The sequence below is a fragment of the Anopheles stephensi genome, chromosome 2 (assembly GCF_013141755.1).
Source record: "Anopheles stephensi strain Indian chromosome 2, UCI_ANSTEP_V1.0, whole genome shotgun sequence".
Lineage (NCBI taxonomy): Eukaryota > Metazoa > Arthropoda > Insecta > Diptera > Culicidae > Anopheles > Anopheles stephensi.
In genome coordinates, this window is record NC_050202.1 from 20,461,999 (window position 1) to 20,489,093 (window position 27,095).

A 27,095-nucleotide genomic window follows, 5' to 3' on the forward strand; every position below is an offset into this window, starting at 1 on the left:
TGCTCTACCTTTGTGGTAGAAACCGTATCGGTTTGATAAACTTTTAAACGTGTCTCGTTGGGAGAAGAGTTGAAACGGTACGTTCTGCCGTGTGTGTGACAGGGAAATAATGAACAAGCCAACAAGAAGGATGAAGTTGGCAGCGAAAAGGGGGTTAGATTGAAGTTATTGTACGTGGCTTATGGTGAAGGATAAGACTTCTTTTTGCATTTGCGTCCGAAAATTAAATTTTGTATGTATTTTACTGGGCAAAAGTGTGAAGTGAGAAGAAAGACATCGGAATAATAAACTATTTATTAAAGTATGTGAATTGCCAGGATGTATATGGATAAGATGTAGATAGAATTTAAATTTATCACGGTAAAATAATTTAAATTTATCAATACCGGTTAATTAAATGGACGATAGTTAGAATTTAAGCTAATTTTAATACTGTGATACGTGAATAAACCCCTGAATGTAAGCAATGCATTTTCCATTAGAGTATAATATTGTGCGGGTAGAATGAAAATGATTTAAAAATGGTCATTTATAAACCATTAGGATGAGAAAAATTTAAACAATAATACTTAAAAACAATTATAGCTAAAAAATGTTATTAAACGCCTACAAAAACCCCGAATGACAACGCACGTGTGTATACTTGAAAAATATGTTTCGTATTAAATGGAGCGTAATAAGGGAGCGCAAACACAAAATGTGAAAAATCTGCAAGCGAAAACTTTACTTTGTGCCACAAAACAGATGAATGCAACAGTTACAACGGATCGGTGTGCAAGTGAACACTCTGATAAGCATATTAGTGTGCGCTGTGAGCCTCCTACTTGGAGCAAGTGTAGTGTAGTGTGTAGGGAAAACCGAAACACGTATGTGAATAATGCACGACACAAAACTATGCAGCTAGTACATAACACACATCGAGACGAGTGAAAGAGAGAATGATTAAACAAACAAAACACAACACAACAAAAAGACACAGAACGAGCAATGAGATTTGATGCTTAAAGTGTGTTCAGTATTGTTTTTTTTAAGCTCTGCTTTAGACTTCTTGTTCGAACGAATATACTCACATGGTCCATTGGTACTGTCCGGAGCTTTAGGGCACGGACATGACATGAGGTGGGCAAAAGGGTTGGCGGTAGAGAATGAGAAAAATATAGTAGAAAAACGGAATAATCATTTGGCATCATTTGGGGTGGGAAGAAAACACATGTTGTTGATGGCTGTTTTCGCCGCCGTTTTCCGCCGTTTGCGATGCTATATAAATGCGGATCAAACGCCCGTGAGGGTCCGATGAAGCGGGGAAAGAATTTGCATTTGCACTACTGTTTGGATGATGGTATGTTTGCGAAGCGCATGAAACATGAATATAATATTAAATTTTTATCAACCGGAGAGCAATCGGGCTATAAATGGTATTTACAACAGGAGCACCATTCCACCTGTTCCGAATGGTACGGTTAAACGAATGGGAATTGTGCTGGAACAACCGGGGAAAGCACACCGACACCGAAAACAACGCTGAAATTACCACGATTGTAGGACACCTCTCGGCAACACACGGAAACATCACTTTATCATGATCCGGTGTGGTATTATTTATATGCAAAGAGCATTATGTGTGAATGATGTATCAATTTCGGTGCCAGCGTACGGGATGAAGATAAAGCGACCAGGAATCCAATTACAGCGTGTAAAGCAAAAAAGCGTTCCATTACCTTCCTTCACTTCCGCTTGATACAGCAACGTGCAGTGAGCTCTTAATGCGCCACATACTTTAAACTCTCCTGCACTTGCGCCTAAATGTATGCAACGAGTACTAATTTTGTTCTATTTTATGCGGCCCTTGGAATCGGTCCGGTACCTAGCCGAGTGTGTAAACATAATTAATCTTGCCCGGAAGCATTCCGCGTTACTGACCGTAAGATTAGCGCGCTCGTTTATGTTTTGCTTACGAGAAATGCTGCTTTGATGATGATGATGCTGCTGGTGCCACTGCTGCCACTGCTGCCGCTGCTGCTAGTAACCGTTTATAGTGTTGGTGTTGATGTTATTGTTTCCAAATTAAACAAACCAATGCTCGGTAATTCGTTACCGTGCGTTGTAATTATGGCACATTCCGTTGGCGAATAGCGCGCGCGCGCCCGCCACCTTGATGTGAAAGAAATGTGCATTTGCCTGGGGGGAGGGAAATTGTTTGCCCACACCGTTAGTCAAATGTGGCCGAGAAATTGGCTGCCTGCCTGCCTGCTAATTGTAGATGGAATGTGTCTTTGAAGTGTTTATACGGTAGCGTTTGGAAGAAAAAGCTGGAATATCCATGCCATAATTACAGTCTGGTATGGGATACAATTCATTCTGTTTGGAATTCATTAGCATTAGAGGTATAAAGCTTCGCTGGGTGGAAAACGATGACGAAAATTCTTCTAACGAAAGAGAAGAATTTTGGGTCCAATTCTCAGCTGATTGTGTTTAGTTGAGCTTGTCAGCTTGTGCATGGTGCATTACACCTTTCAATTAAGGAGAAAATTTGATGATTAGGGAGACATTTAAGCTAATTTATGCAGAGAAGGACGTGAGCACGGCACTTCGATTTGCACATTCTTGATTGATCGTATGGTGTATGGAAAATTAGACATTAAGTTCGATATTATTTCCAACCATCAAGATAATCAAATCCAAAAGGCTGTTATTGTGCAACTATGAGCTTATGGGGTCTTGACCTGTCATGGATGTCAATAAGCGAGTCAACGCAGTCAGCTTGACAGCTATCACTCTGTCAAGTAGGATTGACCTGCTTCTATTGCTCTATTTTTAATATTAACCTGTTTAAACCTTTAGAGACCTTTGAAGACCATATAACCCTAGGCTTTCTTGACTTATTTTACCCGCAGCTGTCAGTCAGTCACTCCTATTTGATCTTCTATTGCTTCACTATTGAAGTAAAGTTTTACTTAGTCTATCTATACTCAAAATGTCACATAGAAGCGCCTAAAGTTATGCAATGAGCAGGTCAAAATCGACTTCTATCTAATACCCCCTTAAATTTCTCATTAGTTTGGGATGGCTTGAAAGTCCTGTCAAGTATTCTAGAAAAGTAACATTCCCCTTCCAGTTGTTGAAACTCAAATTGATTATTTGACAGCATTAATAAATGGACGGCTCAACAGTTTAATAAAGGCCGGCTCTCATGCCTTCACATCTTTCCCACGCATGACCATAAATTTCCCAACTCACTATCGATGCGGTTTACTGATCTGTCACATAAATTGATTTTGATAAGAGTATCCAATCGGAGCGAAGAATTTTCTTGCCCATGTTTTCTTTCCCGAAAAAATCTTTCAAACTGACCGGAACAAACGATACGATACTGTTTGTCAGTTGTTTGGGAAAGATTTCTGTCTTTCTTTTTTTTTCGCCTCTAGCCATTCATTCTTGTATCGTTATGGTCACTAGACTTTGGCTGGTCAATGTGAAGGTTTCGTTGTGTTTTTCTCAAGTGTTCTTCCTGTTTTTTTTCTACATTTCCGGATCGTATATTCTTTGGCCCCCCTTGCCCCCTCCCCACGTATCGTTGTGGAAGATTTGCACAAACAAGCCAAAAACGATTTAAAGCCAAACCGGCGGAAGAAAGTCAGCATTATGGAATAGGTGGGGTGATGATTTTTTCTTTGCTATCTTTTGATTGCTGTTTTGATCCGGTTCCGTACGGCTGAGCGAGGCAACTTAACCGGAAAATAAGACATTGTTACGGAATCACGAACAAAAGGCCACTATCGTGCTGGGTTGCGTATGTAGGGTCGAATCTGGTCTGTACAAAGCCATGATGCTTTCGGTTCGTTTATTAGTCACTGGACGGTGTTCAAGAGTAGCTGGGGCAGAACATAATCACTCAAAGCAACAGTAGGAAGAGTGAGGAAGCTAAAGAGTAATTTTATTCCTCCCGAAGGAAGGAGAATTTTTATTACGCCATGTTATGGCTGGAATGTGTTTCGTGAAGCGATTCATTTCTACTTCGCTTCAATAAAGTAACGAATTCAGCACAATGTAATTGTTTGTGCACACTGAAGCTTCCAATAGTTTCCTATTTAATTAAAGGTTTAAAATAGATGCTGAACTATAACAACTGAATCCATTCCTGATTAGCTAGAAAACGGCGATGAAAGCTCGTTTCGGGTTTTTTTCCCGTTCCAAAGTGAATTGTAGATAAGGTTCACAGCAGGATGACTTTCTAGAAGCAATAAAATTCGATTCCAATAGCTACAATTAGGTTCGATAGGATACAACTTACCCAGATAAGGACAGCTTTTCCACCTCACACCAGAGAAGATGTTCCAAGAAAAAGGTCAAATCCTTGACATTTCGTTTCAACAGTGCTCGCAACCGAACGTTCGATGATGGCAAAAGCGGTGAATCGCACGTGTCGTCTGGTGTGCACATGCAAAGGTCAAGCCGGAAAGTGTACGGGTACAGTGTACCAACAGGCGTGAGGTAGGTTCGCACGATGTGCATCACACGCACACATCGGTGTGGTGTGTTTGGCAATGCATTTACAATTGCTGTAATGAACTTTTACCCCCGCCGAGGAAAGGACGTCTCAATTATGGACGTTTCGCAAGAAGCTGTTCGAAATTGAAACCAATTCCATCGTGATTCGTTTCGGTGGAAATGGTTAGGACGGAGAAGCTGATAATCTAAAGCTCTTTAAAAATGATCAGTAAGTGGAAAATGTGTGATGCTGATGCTGATTGAAAATTTAATAAATAATTGATTTTTGGTGTTGCAATAACTTAGCTGAGGCATTATTGTAAGGTGTTCAATGTATGCTATTTAAGGCGCCCAAATGTATACATATACTATTTCAAGTCTGTCTTTGTGTGATGAAATGTTAATGCTATTCTTAAGTTCTGGTCAGTCTTTTGTCCCTGTAGTAAATTCCTCATCCTGAGAAAGGTAATTAAAATGATTGATTGTATGCATTTAGGCGCATTGCAAGACACGATGCAGCAGGAGTACCCGGCCCATACTAGCTCGAGGTTAAAAAAAACTTTATTTTGACTGTAATTACTGGCTACCGTAAATCAAGAATAAGTCCAAAGTGATGAAAATAAATAATGATATCCCTTTGACATCCGAACAATAAGACCCAATTATATCTGGTCATATATTCAAAAGCTGCGTGATAACTGCTCACAAATACCATTTTCCAGCACTAATTTTACGAACCTAAACTACAGCCAAACTACACCAAAACAAAATATTTAATTGCTTGTTCCACGGGCGCTCTCGCCCATTTCATAGTACTTGTAGGCCAAAACACAGCGTTCAATAGGTAGGCAGGCAGTTTGTCAGCAGGAAGTCGCAACCGATACGGCGAGTAAAACAAAACGACCGACTAGCGCGCGATACCACAGTCTCCTAATGACCGGAAGTTAGTGCTGGAATTGGAAACGCAGTAAAAACCTGCCTGTGCCTGTCCCACTTCGCTACTGGGCGTTTTCAGTGGTTGAAAACATATTTTATATTGCCTACATTTAGGCGCCGTTAGTACACTGGTGCCAATTAGTGAAAATATTGGTTGCGTGTCGTTCGTTTCTGTCAATGAAGGAGAACGTCTGGCACAGAAAACGGAATTGATAAAAATGCACCAGCATTCTAGCAGCCTTAGCAGGGAAAATTATTGGCCATTTTGTTCCTTACTTCCGTTGCAGCATAAACAAGGGAACGTGATTTGACACGTTTTAGGGCTTCGCTTTGTAAAGCGTACGTGCAGCAAAACATTGAATAATCAAAGCAACAAAAAAGGCTCACTTTAAGTTGTGAAATGTTTGTCTCGGGCAGCACCGATTACCTAGCCATTGATTGAGGTAAGTGATGTGGGTGGAAAGGATGTCTTTTTTTTGTTGCTGTTTTGAAGCGAATGGGCGAAAATGCCATTCCACTGACTGAAACTTCAATCGCGGAGCATTTATCGTGCGCTATCTAGGTGTTGCCGGTTCATTTCGTTGTAGACGTAAGGATCGAGTAGCAGCAGCAGCAGCAGCAACAGCATTCCGACAGCTTCAAACTTGTGAGGAATTTAGCTCCGGACGAAGCATCTGACACGGTGTAGCAGAATTTGGGCACATCAGACGACGGCAGGCAGCTCGCGTTCGGGACAAAAATGTAACTACTGTTCGATGATGCGAGTTTATTAAATTCTACCTCGCGAAAGTTTAACAACAGAGAGATAGAGAGAGCGCAACAGAACGGATCTTGGCGAGTTGATACTCAGAACCTTCAGCAAAAAAAAAAACCTTCTCTACTGAAGCAACGCGATACCGAGAACGGTTCCGAAAGCAATGAGAGTGTTTCATTTTGTCTATTGCTTTTAATCGACGTTAGGAGGGTTTACTTTTTGCCGATGGTTTCACCGTACGCCGAAAAGATGAAAACAAACCTTATAACAAAGATGATCGCCGAGAGAGAGAGAGAAAGGGAAAATTGGTGCGGTCAGCAAAAAAATCCACCTCGAACAAAAGCGTCTTTTTCCATTGGATATTGAAGTTGTGAAGCTCGTTGTTGGGTGAGAAGTTCGAACAAAGCTTAAAAGGGAAACCTCGGCGAGCAACACCCAAACATTGGAGCGGAACGGGATGTGGTATGTCAAGGAAATTAATTCTCTGGAACTGGGCTGTGTCCCGTTGCATGGTGCATTGGTTTCCGTCCACCGGAAACCGGATTCGAATGAGCAAGTGGACACGAGGAGACTTCGTTCTTTTTTTTTTTGGATGTGGCTGTGTGTGTGCTTATTCTGGAAAGTCTTCTATCACTTTCAGCATTGTGAAAGCTGCTCGCGTTCGCTGAGGAATGTTCGAACGCTTCTTCTTGCAGCCAACACACACATCCAGCATCCGGGGTATCGAAGGATCAGAATTTTGCTCCAAAAAAAGCCACCCTCCGGTGGTTCAATACTAATTTATCGGATGACAGTTTGGGAAGGGAGTGAGAGGGCGTTCTTTTTTCTCAGCTCCTCCATCGCCACAAAAATTTGTGGTACGGCAAACCTGGCAAAAACTCGGCCTCGCTGACTTACCTGTGTTGAAATCGACGGCAAACTCCTCCATCTCATTTCCCTTCACGATGCTGTAGATCAGCTTCCGGCCAAGCGGACTCTCCGCCTGAATCGCCACCGACAGTGGCGAGTGTAGCTCAATGTTTTCCGCAACCGTGTCCGAGTAGAACTGCTTGCTGAACACCGGCATCGATTTATCTATCACCTGTGTGTGAAAAGGGAGAGCAGTGTGCCGTAAGTGGGTGGTACGAGAATGGCGGAAACCAGCGGAGGCGATTCAATCGAACTCTCGGCTCTGGAGCATGTTTAAGTTGAATTCAATGATCGGTACCGTAAGCTGGGTCAGTTGGTCGCACTCCAAGAAAAAAAAAACTGGGAAAATAAATTCAGGTGCGCGTCATGTGTTTCAAGTTGCAAAAGGAAGAATTTAGGTGAAGGCTGTCCAGATGGAACCTCCGCATTTTTTTATCGCCCCGAACAAATGCAAATGATATGCAAATGCTAGGACCGGTAATAATTTAGAGCAGAAGATAATGCCAGATTGAATGCTTTTTTGCAAATCGCTACTGGCCATCGGAGGGACATTAAAGTCCTTTCCGTATTGGAAAAAAAATCTCTACTTTAAGTATCTCTTCTAGAAGATAAACATTTCCCCTTACAATAAACACTCTTCGCCGACAAATCTGACCATCCAAGTACCTGCAGCACTAATCCGATAGGAGCGGTCGTCTAATCCAAATGATAAATTTGTCCGTGTCGCGCACCATCGAGAAATAATGAAGCACACTTTGCCGGACAAAACGCAAAAAGGTGAATGCTGTGCTGTACGGCGTGATATCTTGCCGCGCCGGAAATGGGTGAATGTTATTCATAGGTTCCTTAATGCAGCATCGGTCTATAGGCAGGATATACCATGATTAATGATTGCATTCAATCAAAAGCGAGCGAAATGTTACTATATCCGTACGAAGGTTCTCTCCGTTTTTACGTACACACAGACAGACAGCCGGCCATATACCTTACGCCCTTTTTTTTGCGTTGTTGATGTTTAGCCAAGTAGTCCCGGACGGCGCCATAACCGTGCTATCGGGCATCATGCTACTCTACGGAACCGCTCGAATGGTTGATCGTTTCCGACCTGATGAAAAGGTCGCTGCCAAAACCCGGAAGCGTACCTTCCCGTGTGCTGATGATAAGCGACCGGCTGGGAGAGCTACACAAGAGCTACACACCCAAAAAGGATTGTTGTTCATCCGTAGCCAATGGACGTGTGAACACGTCCATGATTCATGAAGCCGTTGAAGGGTTCTGGAGGGTTTATGCGGAAAACGGGAAGCCGGAGCAAAAGAAAACAGCATGACCACTTAGGTTATGCTACAAAATGTTATTCTAACCGAGAAGCCCTGCCGATGGTTGGATGGATGAAAACAGGACGACGGAAGGCAACATAACCTCAACAACCGGGACAGACACAATGTTGTTGCTCTGCGAGACCCGGAGATTTCTGACGGGTCGGGAGATCTCCGGGATGGGGGGAGTTCATGTTGAAGAAACGGTAATAGGTTCCTCTTGAAAAACTTCCTGATTTATTAGGGTCTATGGGCAATCTTGTCGCCCCCCTACCAACATCTTGAACATGGTATGAATGAACCGATTGAACCAGCTCAATGAGCTCGAACGGATACGATTTGCTTGGAAGGAAGATAGCGAAGGGATACAAATTCTTACCTTTACATGTACGGTAACATCCGTCGAGCAGGGTGTGATTCCACCGTCGTACGCCGATATCAGCAGCTCGTAGTCGCGGTTATGTCCCTCGAGCGTCTGCTTGAGCGTCACCTCGCCCGTCTTACGATCCACCTTGAACAGTTCCCCGTGGCCACGCTTCATCTCGTACCGTACCTCACCATTTTCGAAGCTGTCGAGATCGAGCGCATGCACCTTCGTAATGACCGAACCGCGCGGATCATCCACCGACACCACGGCGTAGTACGGTAGGTTCACAAACATCGGACAGTTGTCGTTAATGTCCAGTATGGTGACGTTCACGATGACGTGTGCAACGCGCGGTTTTTCACGGTCCGGTTGCTGAGAGCGAGCCTCCACAATCAGCTCGTAGTTATCGCGCACCTCCCGGTCAAACTTACGGCCGGTGGTTTGTATCGCTCCCGACGTTAACCCGATCTGGAACATATCGGTCGGGTTGAGGATGCTGAACTCGATGTGTTCGTTCAGTGTGGATCCCAGCACGTTAACCACGGCTACGGTACTGATTTTCGTACTATTTTCCATGATAGAACCTTCGTACGTTGGCCGCTGGAAGATGAGCCCGGAGTTTTCTGACGTTTCCACATTGACGTTTACCTGTGCCACCTTGGCAAACTTGCCGTCCGAGACGCGAACCGACAACCGGTACGAGGTGCCGATGCTTTCAACGTCTCGCGTCGTGATGATACCGGTTGTGGCGTCGATAGCAAACACACCGTCCCGATTACCCTCGATAATGTCGTACCGCAGGGTGGAATTCTCCGAGCTATCTTCGTCGGTTGCGTTCACCTGCAGCACGGCCACGTTTGCGTACGTTGGAAGCAAAAGCGTTACGTTGTACTCGTTCTGCGTGAAGCTAGGTGCACAATCGTTCACATCCGTAATGTTGATGCGTACCTCCGCCGTTAGCTCCGACGTTAGACGCGGTTTGCCGAGATCAGTTACCTAGAGGGAAGGCGCGAGTGAAGATGCGAGGTGTTATAACCATAATTTTAATAGCACACTCCCCGTTCCTTACCTTTACGTGAAAACTGAAGAACGGAATCTTTTCGTGGTCCAAAAACATTATCGTCTTAATAGCACCGGTGCTCGAATCGATGTGGAAGTACCGTCTCGGAAGCATATCCAGGATGTCGTAGTGCAGCAGTGCGTTCAGTCCCGAATCGTCGTCCTTGGCTCGGATCACCAAGGGCAGGGAAGCATTCACCAGATGATTGTGGTTGCCGGTAATAGCACTACCAGCACTACCGTTCGCGTTCTGCCCCAACGTTTCCGACAGTGTCAACACCAGCGAACCAATCGGAGCAGCTTCCGATACCTCACCACGGTACACCTGCTGCTCAAAGTACGGCACGTTGTCGTTCTTGTCCAGCACGTTTATAATCACCGAACAGGTAGCCGACGCGGACGCCATGTTTGTAGCTCGCACGGTTAGATTGTAGAACTTGGTGTGCTCGTAGTCGAGCAAATCTTTCGTCGTGATGACACCGGTCGAAGGATTAACGAAGAACATATCACCCACATTGCCGCCGATGATTTGGAACAGCAGCGAGGAGGTACTTCTAGCTTCGAGATGAATCACGAACGTTCCGATGGGAAGGTTTTCGTAAATTTCTGCCGCCGGATCGTCCGATATGAAGCGTGGCGGTGCGTTGTCTGCCATACTGATCATGATGTGTACGGGGATCTGGGAGGAAAGCGCTGGCTTGCCACCGTCGGTAGCTTTCACCTGCAGCATGTACTCCGAAAGCGTGCTAATGTCGAGCTGCTTCACCACACTAATCACACCCATGTTCGGATCGATACCGAACACATTGCCAATGTTACCACTGACGATGGTGTACGTGATCTGTGCGTTGTCTCCGATGTCACGATCGATCGCGTACACCTGAACGACTTGGGTGCCAACTGCGGCCGTCTCGTACACCTTACCCTGCACGATTTTGGTGGTGAATTCCGGTGCGTGATCGTTGTGATCGTGTACGGTAATGATAACGGTAGCGTAGTTCCGTTTGGCCGGCGTTCCTTGATCTTTTACGATTACGATCAACACGTGTTCGGCAAGCGTTTCCCGATCAAGTCGATGGGCCATCACAATACTACCGGTAACGGAGTCTACACGGAACAGCTTCAAAGAAACTGGATCTCGTGCCGCATGCAGACTGTAGAATAGTTTCTTATCCTCATCCTCATCGGTTGCGTGGAGCTGGAGTACCTCCATGCCTTCCTCGATGTTTTCCGAGATGTCTACACGGTAAACCGACTCGGTAAACTCGGGCCGATGATCGTTAATGTCGATCACGGAGATGTACAGCTGGGTGTAGACCGTGTGCACTCCATCGGAGATCGAGATCGTGATGTTGTACTCACGCTGCCGTTCCCAGTCAAGGTACTTGGCGAGCAGAACATTACCATTATCACGTCCAATGTAGAACTCGTTCCGCTCATCACCTCCTGTTATTATGGGAATTTCATGTAAAACACTTTTTGCTTGCGGAATATTAATTTTATCTCAACTTACCAACAATGTCGTACCACAGCTGCTCTCCATCGACGTCCGATGCTTGTATCAGTGTTACCAAAAATCCCGGCACATCGCTCTCCGTCAGCTCGACGTGCTGATCACCCGTTTTCACTACCGGAGCATTTTCCGACTCCAGCGGAACACCGACCACAGCAACCACGACTCGTGCCTGCTGTGATCGCTTAGGCACTCCGTGATCTTCCGCCCGTACCAACAGATCATACTCGGTGTCCACCTCGAAGGTTCGTGCCGCATAGATGACGCCGGTGTCTGGGTCAATGCGGAACTTCTTGGCCTTCCCTCGGCCCGGCTTGATCGAGTACGTCACACGACCATTCTCACCGATATCTTGATCCGTGGCAAGTACCTGTTTGGAGTGGCAGAATGAAACAATAAATATTAGTGACTATTATGCAACTCTCAGCGAGAAGGAGGAGTTTCAAATTCAAAAAAGCACTACATTAGTACATCAATTATTTAAGCAAGCGTGTCTCAGCCCATTCCAAAGATAGCTACTCAAACTGTACCGTTCGCTTTGCTGCGTAGTCGTACGTGTTGTTCCTCCTTTTGATGTCATCACCGCACAATGCTTGACATTTTCATACAGCGTTGTCAAACAATTCTCTCTGCCCCGGCCACCCTTTAGCCCTCGCACGCGAACCAAGCTCGACAAAATTGCGATTCTAAATTGATACATTCTCTTTCATATCCTGTTTGTTTTTACTCAAGTCAATTCCAAGCTCCACTCCGCGACCGAGTCGGAGTGTACGTAGTGCGCTTCATATCGGAAAATGTATTCTATTCGCAAACAAATAGCAAACATTTCAGCGTAATAGAATTTATCCAGCAAGTCCTCGCCGCTTTCGACTCGAGTCAATTTTTTCTCCTTCCCTCTTTTCTCCACCGTTCTTCCCTCTTCCGCCCAGGCACACAGCGTCCTCCGAACGCGGACGCAGGAAAACAACGCGAGAGAAATATATCGTCCCGGGCGAAGATTTAACACCCCCATCGAGTGTTTGTGTGTGTGGGGGGGGGGGGGGGGGGAGGTTATGTCTGTTTTTTTTGCCTTGTCTGGCCGTTCCCGGCAGCTCGATGTGTCTGCACACATCGTATATGCATACGGGTACCCCGTTGATGATGTTTTCCCCTCAAACACCGACCGGGACTCCAAACGGATGGAGGCGGATAACGAACCAGCCGCTAGTCATTCGTCATCATCGTCGTTACCGGTGCTGCAGCCATACCATACGGTGTGGTGGTGTAGTACAACCCGGAAGGAAAGTGTCCTGACATTCGACGCCACCATACTCCTGCAGGATTGAGTTGACTTTGCATCGCTTCCTGCCTGTACAGCTCTTTACCAAACACTTCCCACTTCTCTCCTGAAGCTAGCACCCAGTAATATGCTATTTGCGCGTGTTTATATCGTACTTCCCTCTGAAGAATACAACATCGCTCAAACCGGGGGGTTTGCACAAAAAAAAAAAAAAACCGAGAAAACTTCCCGTGCGGCCAACAACGAGACAAGGCATTTTCCTTTTATGGCTTTTGTATGTGACTTTCTCGGCGGTGGTAACATATTCTTCCGGCACTCGTTTCGCAGTTCGGATGGGTAAGGTACTTACGGTTTTCCAGGGTTTTTTTTTTGTTTGCTCGTCAGTTCTTCCCGTGACAATGTGTGCCCTCCCCCCCCCCCCCGCCACTCATCTGTCGAAACCCTAAAGGCATTCTTGGTGGAATGTCACCGTGCCATTCCGACACCATCCGACTTGAGGGTGGGTGAGTAGATTGCTCTCCCGTCATCGGACGTACATAAAATCATAAGTGACATCATTTCACTGCCTAGGCAGTTTGGGCCGATGGCGTTTCGGGTGGAAGCGTATAATGGCATACATCACGTTCCACGTGTTTAGCCCTTCGGGATCGGGTTTCGGCATGCATATTGTCTCACCAGAGTGTCATGCGTTCTGGTGTGGATTCAGAACAAGAACAAAAAAAGAAAACCGTACGGCGACGAAATTGCATATTTCAATCCCCCACTATCCTCCGGGAATAGTAAAAGCGGAATTTAACACCCGCCATCTCCACTGGGCACCAGGGCGTCGACACCTGCTGTCTATGGGGCACCGGCACCAGAAAGGTGGAGAATACACTTTTGCAAATATTGTCTTATTTATATGGTAAGCTTTTTATTTGCGACAATTGAATCCGTTTACTTGCCCCCACTTCACGGTTCTTACGGTGTTGAGTTACCTTCCGGGGGGTGGGTCTGTAAATTGTCACCGTTAGCGATAAGAATGGAGGATAAAGGCGGTGGTTTATAGCGCCGGGCAAGACATTCGCGTTCGCGGTGTCGCGGAAGCGGTTGTGTGATGGTTCGGTTGGTTTAGATATGCATAGAATGCCATTCCATAGTCAATGCATTTTGAGCAGGTTTGCAAATGGGTGCAGTGCCCGATTTATGATCACCGTAAAGATGTCGGATCTTAACGGGGCTTTCCAATTTATTTTTGCACCCGCCAAATGCAATGGAAAAGGGAGTGAATGCAGGAGTTACTTGGTTATGGTGCACATGGTGTGTGTGTGAAGGAAAACACTCTAAAATCATTTTGTAACAGATTCATATAAAGATGCAAATGATCATGAAACTGTAACCACAACTTCATGATGTATGGAAGAAATCTAGGACATCACTTAAATATACAAAGAGAGTTACCGAGGTGTTACGTTGAAGTATTGTTTTATTATTGTAAAAAAACGATTGCAACTCATACGAGAAGATTTCGATGCCAACTTTGCAATGCAGAACTTCCTGGAGAAAATGGCAACACAACAGCTACCATCTATTCTTAGATCTGGAAGTTATACTTTGACAACATAAGCTGAGGGAATGCAGGACAAAACCATGAGCTACAACCCAACCAACGAGGCTTATTTTCATTGTTGTTATGTTCATGGCCAAAGTCTTATTGGAAATATGAGTAATATTTTCAATCAGAAAGAAGCGTTCCACAAGCGAGAGCTAGAAGCTGTGTAAGCCGTTTCCCTATCAAATATCATTTGTACGCGGAGTACGCGGAAAACTGATAGCAGATAGTAGCATATGATTTCAAAACTGTTTGGCTAGAGATTTACTGGAGAATAAAAAACTGAGAAAAGAAAAGACAAAGTGCCTGTCTTGAATACTTGTAATGTTCCAGTATTTCCACCAAATTCTAAGCAACGAGCTATATCCAAAACTGTTAAAAAAGTGTAGAATGTAGTGACCAACTGCTGATCCTTATGACTTCTGTAAACTGTATGATGAACTCAATATTCTACAAGAAATATCACCATTGCTAGCCCAAGACCTCTTAAGGTGGTAGAGCCAAAGAAGAAAATGAAGTATGTCACCATAAAGACACCGGACAACTTCTGTTTGTCGATAGGTCTCGGGCCAGCCGTTGCTGGCTTTCTGTGACTTGACTTCACCCGTTGCTAGATAGTCAGTCCTGCGTACTGGGGAGGCGGTTCAGGTGCGATTTGAACCCCTTTAATCGGTAAGACTGCCCTCGTTATCGCCTCGGCCACCGGACTTAATACTCAATTAATATTTTTATCCTACTCCATCTCTTTCTTTTTTCTTTAAGCATACTTTTACTGTTGTTGGAATCTTGTAAGGGTTTAAGCTTATGGTAATTTGATTTTAAAACACTCTCCGTCGGTTGTCATGACGAATAAAGGGAAGTAAATTTATCTCTTAAAAAGAAGGACCCTCCCCCCGTCCGTATCGACTCCAAAACCACCATCAGCAAGCGAATAAAGCCGATGCCGAGGAAAGCTACTTTTCGATAATAAATACAATATATATGTGATGTAAAGCGGTCCTTAAAAAGGGTACCCCAATAAGCCTATTTTCCTAGCGCAAAAGGGTAGCAGAACTTGAACACGGTTCAAGCATATGTTCCCGGTACCGGTAAAACCGGGAAGGATTGGTCCACTTAGGGCAAAAGTAAACAAACAGAGAACGGAGAGATTTTCGTAAAAAAATCGTACATGGGTGTGTGTGTGTGTTTGTATGTGTGTGTAGGAGAGAGTTCACAAAAATAATAAAAAAAAGGAAATCATTTTTGGCTTTTCGTACAAGCGTTTTCTTTCACCAGCTGTTAAGAAGCCCGGCGACCGGACCAAGCACAGGAGACTGTCATTTTTCATGCATAATTTATTGGTCCTTCCGTGCCAAATCCTCGTTTTGATTGACACTGATGGAGGCGCCCGCAAAATAGATGCCAACCCGAGTCCCGTGTGTACACATACACACACACACACTAGTCACCGTAAAAATAAATATAAAAACAGGGAAATCGCATAATAAAAATGAAAAGTTAACTAAGGTTAGTGAGGCTTTTGAGTTAAGCCTGGGTTGTAGAAGTAGCCATTTTTTTTTTGCTATATTGCTCCAGAGCACTACACACCACCCGCCACAGGACAGGGAAATAGTCCATCCCGGATTAACGTTTCTCTTGGGTGATTTTTTTTTGTTTGGTTTTCGGCATCGTTCCACTAGATTCGAGCGGCTTAGGCAAGATTGACGTGGGCAGACTAAGGGCACATAAAAGGTTCCATCTGTCCTGCGGTTCGCTCCGATGCCCCAGATAGGCAAATATTTAAGGATCAAGGACAAATGTTTAAAGTCAACAGAGGGCAGTTTTTATCTGACTTTAGACGCGGAAATGAAAGTACCGAGTCGGAAAAAAATGGTTTCAGCACATAATTCTCTTTGCTGAATTTTACCTTTATAATTAAAGTATTTAAAATGGTGTAGAAAAGATAATATTTAGCCTCTTACAAAAAGCAGGAAACGGATAAATGAAGCAGCTGAAAGACGACGACCTGGACTTTTTACACCAGCGTCAGTGAATATCTCAGTCACAATTGATGCTTCATCGCAGAACCTGCCAATCGTCTGGAACAGAAAAGAACCCCTAATTGAGGTTCATTAGGAAACGAAACAGCAAACCGTAGTAAACCGTGTTCGCATGCATATGCGTGTAGCAAACCATGCACCACCGTCCTTAGCTGCGGATGAAACGTTAAGAAACGTTGACGCCGATCCTATTGGCGTACTTTTCCCACATCGTGGAAGTTGGACGCGGGCAGAAAAGATCGGGCATAATTGAATTAATCAAGGCACAGTTCCGCCCAGACACAAACAAACCAATACCACATAACCCGGGGAACGCAACGGCACCGGTGCAAACGGAACGAAGATGAAATAATTATGCTTTTCAAAACACTCTTTCGCTTGCAGAAATGGCCGGGGCGTGCATATAAGGCGCGTATGTGTTGGCTTTGTGCTTTGCCGAGGGGTTTGAACAATGAATAAATTGACTTATTGTCAGGAGAAGTTGGGCCACGAGATAAAGTGAATTAAATAGTTGTGCTTGGCGTTTAGTACCACCCTCACACACGGAGACGCAGAACACAGACAGTGTTCGTCTTAATGCTTCGAGGTGTTTGCGCGGCTGTCTGGAACAATCTACATTATGTTCGGCACTTTGCTGGGTGGAGAATTAAGACGGAGATTTTAGCTATCATTTGCTACAAAGTCAGATTACCTTTACAAAACAGTCTGTAGCAAGGCACCAAGATGTGTTCACCGGGATGTACAACCATTCCATTTTTGACAGCTAGCTAGTCGGTGATAGACTGATGTCACTTAGAGGATATCCTAAGTAAAAAAATCCTAAGAAGCCTCAATTCACTCCATGAAAAACGCTTAGTTTAAGCGGTAAATCTCACTCACTTACTTCGCGGTTTGGTCTGGCCGTTCTGGTGGACGCATCAATGCCAACACTCCATCTACTTCCCTGTCCATGTAGACGGCCAAAAAGGACTTTACAGGCTGATTCGTCCGGTGTCATTCTCACGACGTGACCAGCCCACCGGAGACTAGCAAATGTAATTCGTTGTCCCGAATTCTGTGCCCTGGTTCGTTAAATTCACACTTTAACTTCTCACACAGCTTCGTGGGTCAAAGTTGATGGTTCTATGGTATTTAGGGAAATATTCTCCTGGACTTGAGCTAAACTAACTCTCACTTTTTTGGACAATGTTGATTCATTTGCTGTTTAAGTCGGTCGGCAGTGCTGCTTCAGTTCACCCCAGAGTTAAGATCCTCCCAATAGAGTGATTTTAGTCACGGTAGCGCACTCTGGGACTTTGAGCCAAGAAGCATTCTACAAAATGCAGAGCATAAGTTTTTCTGGCAGGAATAACCACTAGAATTTGTTTGTGTTTTGCGCCATCTCACTTCGAACAGCAAGTTTTCAAGGGTTTAAAGGTGTGTAATACCGTTGAAAATGCTAAGTGTTTATTGAAACACTCTTCAACTATCTGCTTTTACGTTAAATGTGCAGCAATGCGCTTATATTTGGAGAAAACATTTCATCATCACACATTACGCTGCATGCTCGCTCGCTCGAGATCCGTTTTTACATTCAACCAATAAAATATCCGTCCAATGTTTTCGCTTCCGACGCATGCAGTTTACAACCATGTAAACCCACCTGGCCATTAGCATGTAACCGTGAGGGTAACACCAATATCCGGATCCGGCGGGATGTCATTACTCCTTTTGTCTTTTGAAGTAAAGCACACAGCAAAACGAAAAATGAAACGTACATTCACACACACACACACATACACACACACACACACACACACACAACAGGTAACATCACAAACCTGTCGCCATGGTGGTTTGTTTGCTAAACGAAGGAAAGCACACGGACACGGGTTCATCGCTTCATCCGCCGGGATCACCGGGTAGAACATGGCCGTGTGTGTGTGTGCACACGTTGTTGTAACGATTCATTTCATTAGGTAAACAGTGCGGATTACTGTACAATGTACGGTCGCCGACAGGGTGACCCCGCGCTCGGTTAAGGTTAAACGGCGTCATATTGGCGTGACAAAAGCAAAACAATATGCAACAACCATTGAAATAGCGCCATTGTACGGATGGTCGTCCCATGTTGTATTATGACACGGGGGAAAAAGGGGGGGAACCACGGGCACGGAGCGAAGGATTAACGGACGGGGAAATGTAACCGAGGTTCGATGGTACCCAGCAGCAGCAGCAGCAGCAGTAGCAGTATTGATTGACCACCATAATATAATGGCGGCACACACCGAGCAGCAACGCAGCGTATTTTGACCATTTCGAAGGCGTCATTTCGGATGGGCGGCGAACTGCTCGAGGGTGGCGCGAGATGAAGTAGGTCAAATCAGTCAACCGTAAATCTGTCATAGAAATAAATGTCAACGCAGCAACAATGCAGCCCGGGGGCAGCGCACAATAAGCGACCGGTTAGCGGTTTGACGAGCGTTACAAATTTGTGCACCAGAAAATGGTGCCACCCTACCAGGATGGAAGATTCGGGTGTGAGCAGAGCCTCCTCAACCAGTTCCCGCCAGATTTCCTCGCTCCCGTTTGCTTCCGATTGAATATAAATGTTTAATCAATGCAGATTTGATGTACGTAATTTGAGCACGGGTTCCGTTAATTGGATGTGATTAAAGCCGGACGCTTTGCCAACGGGTGTGTTGTGTTCTTTGGGATTAGAGCAAGGTGTATGTATTTAGAAGGTGGATTTTTATCGATTTGACAGGGCGACATTTTAGTCGAGTTATGTCAGAGTTTGTTTACAAAAACATATGGTATGGGTAACAAACATGAACAAACAGCCTCGATTCTCAATCCCTTGAGCAATTTCGCTAATTTATGGGTCATCTTCGCATATCAAATGTGGTTCCACAGAAGATTGACGATATTTGGTTGCATTTTTCGTCAAAAAATCGCAAGCGATACCACCACCGGCGCCTCCTCCGACGCTGCCATCACTCTTCTCAATACCCTTCCCCTCGATCACCACGGAACTGTTATGTCAGGTCGAGAAATGTCAATTTGCTCTAAACAACTCTACCTTCTATATCCATATACCTTGGATTAGAGTTTTGCTTGTTTTGTTTTTTTTTTTTTGGTGACTTTTGCTGGTGGAGGGTTGTCACAGTGGCGTAGTCATATGTCAACGGGACGTAGCGCATGATGACACTGCATCGGATGACATGTGCTGTCGTGCCCGAGTTCAATCAAAACTGGCATATAAATAATAAAACGATCGGCCTCATATTTCGTTTTCGGCCGGTTGGCCCTCAGTGTCCCGATGATTGATCGTCAGCTGGAGAGCCGGTGAGCGGGAGCAAAATGTAACGATGACTTCACAATTGGACGTCAAACAAAGTTCGAATTAATTTTTCTTTCCCCGGGGTGACAAGGCTTCACGCAAGTAGAGCAAGTAATTTCACCCAACGTCAGTATCGTTTTAAGTCACCAGGACGCGAGTGGATTGATTTCCGCAAACAAAGCCCTACCACTTAACGTTCACCGTTTGCTGACCGAAGAACTACTACGAAAAGGGATTTATTAGAAGTGGAGTGTTTGTTTCCTTCCTGCTGCTGTACGGAAGAAGGTTGCAAGGACCGTATTGATCGCTAGTTTTCTCTGGCCTCCGGACACACGCGTGGTGTGATTGTCGAGCAGCAGCTGTTACACGATATAGCTTAGCCGGCAAAAACCAACACCCCAGGAATCCACACAAACTCGCCAACCGCAAGCTATTTGGGTTGGTTATCCGGCATTTTAAGTATGGATTCCAAACGCATTTTCCGAACCGAGGTACCGTTTCATACAAATCGATCGCCCTTTTCCGGAGAATTGAGTGTGGCGACACATACACACACTCCCAACTCCCAACCACACGTACGAACAACTTGGTCCATTACTTTTTCTAATTCATGTCAACCAGGGCTAGGGACAAAAAAGGGAAAACAACACCTTCAAGTGCAGCACAGCGAGCAAAACCAATCAAGCACGACCGATGGAAAGTCATCAGTAAGTTCAGGTTTCGGAATTGCTAGGCGAAGCGAATTGGGACGACCGATTGCAGCAGGGCACACCTGGTTCAACGATTTCTTGAGTCGGTTCTCCGCAAGTGAACCTTTTTTTTCCGGGTGTGGTTTGGGATACGATACATGCACTTTACCGACCGTAACCGGATCCGGTTTTCCTGATGTCTTCTTGCGGTCGTTGGCGACGCCATCCTTTCGACTGGTACACCGTGCGTATCTTCGAACGGGTAGTTGAGTTGAGCACCACCAGGAATCAGGATGCGTGGTGGATGGAGTTGACTGAACCAACTACGATAATAACGGGCAAGACGCTCGGAATCGCAATTGGGAGGGTCCTCAGAATAGTTGTCCACAAAAACCAAAGCTGACACTGATGGGATATAAAATGTGTGGTTGATCATCCTTTTTTTACGAAGCCAAATCCAGTTGGTTGGTCTGGAGGGAGTCGGCAACTAGCCTCTTCTGTATCCAAAGTCCTGCCCGGACAGTGTACTGTAACTTGGAAGGTTTCTGGTTTGCCGCTACATTCGCATTGACCAACGGAGCTTAAGAAAACACACAAAAAGTCACACACACACACATCTCGGGGTAATTCCGTTCGGAAGAAGCTTATCAAGTGGAGTGGTGTGTACCCCGTTTACCGGCAAATTTCATGCTACGATTACTTCCCTCATCAGCAAGACTAGAACTATCGCCAGAAGAATGAGCGGGATTGTAATCTTCGTCGCCTGTTGGATGCAGGCAGTTTCGATCGAATAATTTAGTCTTCTTACGAGCAGCACTAATCGAATCGCCGGAATCGAGACCTCAAACAACTTTCCTGACTCGCTACGGTGTCACATACTTCCGAAGTTAATAAGAGGGTTACGTGGCAAAAAAAAGCACCAACGGTCCACTTCATATCGTTCATTGGTTTGAGTCTTCTGGGGAGGTTGTTTTTTGTTTTGCTTCATGCGCATATTTCTAACCTCCCACTTGGTAACGGTGGCAGTGGTGAAAGTTTATGACAATTATTAACCGTGTGACAAAAATTGTGATCATTAATGTTCAACGGGTAGCAAGAAACTCACTTCGAACGAGAGCTCATTTCACAGCAAAATTGTGTTGTGTCAGCAAATTTGCCCCGCTGGTAAACAACATTTATGGCGGTTTCACTTCTTCCGAAGACACCGCATATTGATAAGCACAATAATAAACCAAGGTGTAAGAAGGTGCTTGGGGAGCTATAACGTTCCGGTAACTGTCGTATCTTTTTCCCGCAAGAACGTCATAAAACCTTCGCCCTAATGTCTTAATTCTTTTGAGCTCATTTCATCTCGTAAAATTGATGTCCCATGAATCGGGCGGGCAAAACATAATTAATGTGTTAGAAAACAGGTGTATAATTTTCTTAGATTCTGGAGGTACATCGAGGTGAATGTATTGGTGATAGTAACAACTGATTAATGAATTGATATCAAATCAGAGAATAGGAACGCATTGAAAAAATAATTAAATTCCAACTTTCATACAGTTAACCGTTAAGCACTTTGGATATTGAGTCTCGTTTGATGGACGAATTTGAAACATTGATGCATTATTTGCGAACTATGATTCCATTTTAAAATTACTAACGACTCAAAATGTATCTGGTCTTTGCTTATTTAAATATAATTTGTATAAATATATTTGAAACAGGTAGAGTAAATCAGAAATTGTATCGTTGCCTTCATAAAAACAAAAAAAAAAACTAAAAAAAATTGCCTACTTTTAGGCGTAGCCGATATGTGATAATGTGGATAGCATTTAATTAGTGGAACGATTGATGATGATCTATTGTAAGGCTTTTTTTAAATAAACATTAGAAGATATACAGTGTATCTCAAGTCATAAAACAAGCGATCCAATGTTTAAAACAAGGTACAGTTTGAGAAAATTAATCAAGAATACTTAAATTGTGACTGAAAAGCTCTGAAAGAAAGTTTCCTTTTACTTAAGGAATATGAGTGGTATCGTATTTGAAAGAAAAACAATAATAAAGAAGACATTGGACAGTGTAACGAGTTTTTTTCACAATAAAAAAAACTGATACTCAAGGGCAGGGAACGTACCAGGAGCGGTTATAGTACGCAAGGCTACATATTGCATAACTTTCGGCGTTTTGTGCAGCTGATTTAATGTTTATCGTATTTTTACCGACTCAAAATTGTTGATGACCCAAGGAATGCCATATTTTAACTGAGATAAAAAATAAATAATTTAAAGCTGTAGCAATAGAAGATTTACCATTAACTAAGATACACTGCGAAACGGGGCAAGAGCTCTACAAGCATTATCTAATAAAAAATGTTTTCTATTACAGAAAATGTGCATTACGCTAGCAAAATACATACGGAGCATAAAATTCCTAGTAAGAACAACAATTAAATAGTAAATTAATTTAAATTGTGTACAATAGAAAGTAGAAGCACCCTGAAAAAAGACAAGCAACAACTAAAAGAAACAACAAACGACAGCGAACGAGACAAAAAGGCACCAAAGTGACAACAACTAGATGCAAGATCGCCATCATTACCCGAAAGACGACTTGTAGATCGTTGAAGTTTTTCTCCGGAAACGATTCCCACGTGGCCGCATCGTCCAGCCCGACGTCCGGATCGGACAGCATCGGTTCGGTCAGCTCCAGCTCCGGCGGTTCGTACCCACTGCTAGCGTAATCGTTCTGTGCGAAGGCAAAAAGCGGGCACGCAAGGTGCAGGTTGACGGGAACGGGCGTCCGCGTGAGGGTGATGAAAGTGGCGCAGCCGTTAACGTGATTTCGTAAGATCAAAGCGTAAGGTGTCGTTCGTGTGAAAAAAATAAGATATATCCACAAATGCCACATTTCAATGGTTTTGGTAGAGTCGAGACAGAAACATTCGTCAATATGATGTTCGAAGAGTGGAGGAAGGAATCAAGATTGCAAGTTTTGAAGGCGAAGTTGTTGTGTCGATGTAGTGTTTACCGCGTGTTGCGACGGCGTCGCCAGTAGGTGTGTTTGTTGAGATCGTTGTTCGTGGAGCGTGGATGTGATTCACCAGAAGCACAGGTGTTGGCGAGTTGAATAAAAAAGACAGAGAGACGGTGTGTTAAAGGTAAGTTTTGTGTAGCATGTGCTGCCATATTTAAAAGAACGTAAACCTAAATCACATTCCAGCCGGCAAGGCAATGAAACTTCGTGCAGTGAACCAGGCAAAGGGAAAACATTCAACAAATAGGATGAACATGTTTGCTTGCGTTTTTGATGAGAACAAAACAATGCACATGACAACGAGAGTTTGTAAAACAAGGTGATGAAGAGATGATGATGAATTTCCCGGTCGATGATTACTGAAACTGAACGCCAGATGAAGTTTCGCGGAAATAGATTGATTTTCTCTAATTAGTTTAAGATTTTGCATAAATCATCTGGTCCCACTGATGGACAAGCCTGTTGCTGCACATATAATAGGTAACGTAATAATCGAGCAATCATAACAATTCAACTCCCCATTTCCATTTCACCGCATCGCCTTCTCTCGAAGGCCGACAAACGTCAACACAGTGCTCACACTCGCCACAGCCACTGGTCCGAACGCTTCGACACTTAATGTGAAGTGACTTAAGTACATTTTATGGATACACACACACACGGCACTTGCCAGTTGCCATTCTAATCCCCTTTCTGACTGGCATGCCTGGCTGCATTAGTAATTAATTTTCCTCGGACCTACCATCGACAGCACAACATTACTGTGTCCCACCAGGCACACCCACACACCTGTGACGCCTGTGAGTGCTATCATTAAAACCCATTTCCACGGACCCGGGCTGTGACCTCGCCCGGTTCGGTTGAACCTACCGACGGTCCGTTGTTCACAGCCGGTGTTGGCCGGCATCATAAGGATCCTATTATGCGCAGATCATAATCATCGTCAAAAAGCAATCGTGATTCGATGCGACCGGCGGCAAGGATGCAACGGAGATGAATAGACACGCTGTCAGCAGTGTCATTGTAACCGTGATTATCACCTTCATTGTCATCGTCGGCTTCGGATTCCACCACCATCGCCCGAGTGGGTTGGTTTGCTGCAGAAAGCAAGCTGGAGCTGGCAACGATAACAACAGCAAGTCAAAAAAAAAAGGAAAACGAACACTGGAACGGAACCGTAGTACCATCGATATCTAGCGGCCATCCTGTTTCCACAACTTCGCACAACGTTATCAAGTGAGGAATGTTGGTTAGGGCAAGCAAAAAAAAAAAAACAGAGAAGGCAGACAGGAATAGCGTGCACGGTGGCCTTCTCTGCTGATGTTATGCCCCTCCAGGGCCGGTACATAAAGCTTGTCCTGCAGGATAGTTGACTTTATGGAAATGGAAATGACAGTCGTTGTTCCGCCATTCGGGTTGGTCATTGACTTGACGTAGTTAAGCCAGACCTAATGGTGTTCGATCCAATCGGGCTGTTGTGAGGGAGCTGTGTCCTGCTAGTAATATTCAAAGTAGTAAGTCGATGTTGGAGTTGCTGTTTTCGTTAGAAGAATATGGATGGACAAGAGGGCAGGAGTTTTCTGCTTCGCTTTTTCGCACCAAAGAGCTATCGAGAAAACTATTTCAGCCGCACATTCCGTTTCGCACGGCTGCAATAACTTCGTTTGGGGTTAAAACAAAATTGTAGAAGAGTTTATTCGTATCTCCGGCAGTTCTGTGAAGGTCTGAGTGAAGGGTTCACAGCGCCAGAAAATATGTAATGAAGTTTGGATAATCGAGAAATACCCGATGAACATCCGATGAGCTTCAGGATCCTCGATTCAACTCTAAGCAGCTTGCTGTACAATATCTACCTCATCCCTAAAACCTTGATGACTAAATAAAAGTTCGAGAAACACACGTTGCATACATTCAGGCTCTCAAAAGACATGCAGGATCATCCGCTGGACGGTCATGCAGGTTCATCTTATCTATCTGATATGAATCACCTCCATTAAAACTCTAGCAGCGAGCTGTCTAATTATCCGAAATATGCAATCATCTTTACTGCCTTATGTCTACTTAAAACGCATGTTCCAACATGTAAGTCCAAACATGACATCAAGATGTTTGTAAAAAAGTGTTTCAATTTCAAAAGAATATATCGTTATACAAAGCGCCTGAAAGTATACTATCATACGTATGTTGTCTAAATGCATAAGGCCAACTCATCATCATCTAACAACCTTCAAAAAAGTGAATATCGATTCCCAAAATTAATATTGCATACATTCAGGCTCGTACCACCTAACACACAATCCAGAGATAATCGCGGGGAAAAGAAAAATCCTTCAAAGTAATCAAACGTCACAATATAGCAGCGATTATAACGCTTCAATAGCGATTACTTTTCCTAACAATCGATCCAAAACTATAATCAGCCACACTCTGCCCACAGTCACGCAATGGTCTAATAAAACAAGACAGATAGGAAAATGCCATGTGCCTGACAGTCATTAAGTACCGGTTTCCCCTTTTGTGTGGGAGCTTATTTTCGGGTGCTTTCCAACAAGCGGCATGAATAATGTACTTGTGTGTACCTCCAACACACACACACACATCGAGTAGGTGGTATGTTGTACCCATCGTACGAAAACTTCATCACGCGGCTGACATTTGTGAGTAAATCAATTTCAACTAACCACAGCACCTATCGCCACCAGAACACAGACAGCTGAGGTGGGTTAAACGGCATGGGCCGGTCCTGCTGGCTAGGGTCCACCCTGGCGGCCTTCTTTTCGCTGGTGAGTAAATTTAGAATTTATAACGCATAATTGATGTTTGAATAATAGAACCAGGAAAGGTAACATGTCACGAGCTGGATGATGGGGAACCGTGGGTCCTAAATAGGGACCCAGGAACATACACGATCACCCGTAAGCTTTTGCAGTGTTGGAGTTAATTTTTTCTTCACTTTCTAACGCTCAGCCAGCTCTTCTATTCATCCCAAACGTGACGTGTTGGCTTGTAAAACATGCGTAAAATGATGTGTACAGCATCGTCGTTCGTCGCCGTCGTCCCTAGCATAATATGGTTGCGATTTCTGGACAAGGCGGCTTTGTGTGCGTATGCCACCCTCGGTAGGCTGTTGTGCTCACGATAAAGCAGGACAGCAGGAAACACATATATTATGCAAAACTGGCCCACTGTTCTCGCTGGCAAACATTGTTGAACCCTCTGTGAGCCGGTGTGCGTTTCACTGATTTTCCACGGCGTAACAAGACGGACGCGAAAAGCAGAAGAAAATATATATTGCCCACGGGGAGTATGTGTGTGTGTGAGCGTTCGTATACACTCACTTGTGTAGACATTTTGCATAATTTAGCAGCATTTTGTAATTAACGACCAGCGTGTGTATGTGCACCGAAATAAGAAGGGGGAAAGAAAACATGGCGGTTGGAAAGTCCTGAGAAGCTGGTCGAATCAGAGCAGCAGCATATTATGTTCGGTTGATTTATTTTCATTATGAGTTTCATAAAGGAAAGGGAAGAAGCCGTGACCGAAAGCCTCTTTCTGGTGTTGAAGCTTTACGGCACAAGGAAAGGCGTTCTAAAATAAGCTTCTCCGGAAGGATGAGGTAGGAACGCTTCCAGCAAAAAGAAGGCCCACAATTAAACCACCCGAGTGCTTATTTAGTTTGTTTTCGCTTGCAATTATATTTTGCTTCCTGCTCTTTAAAGAGAGCGCACACTTTAACGCAGTAGTTTCAGCAGTTTTTCGTGCCGATAATTACTCTCCCTCCGATTAACGTGGAAAATCAACAGAAAAGA

General features: G+C 44.3%; 1 protein-coding gene across 1 annotated transcript in view; it reads right to left on the reverse strand.

Annotated features, from left to right (window-relative positions):
* The window catches only part of LOC118504283 (fat-like cadherin-related tumor suppressor homolog), a 269,118-nt gene that overhangs the window by 22,968 nt on the left and 219,055 nt on the right, over window positions 1-27,095 (reverse strand). The window contains 4 exon segments of the mRNA XM_036038558.1: window positions 7,076-7,259; window positions 8,783-9,766; window positions 9,840-11,275; window positions 11,343-11,712. Of these exon segments, the coding sequence (XP_035894451.1) occupies window positions 7,076-7,259; window positions 8,783-9,766; window positions 9,840-11,275; window positions 11,343-11,712 (2,974 nt within the window).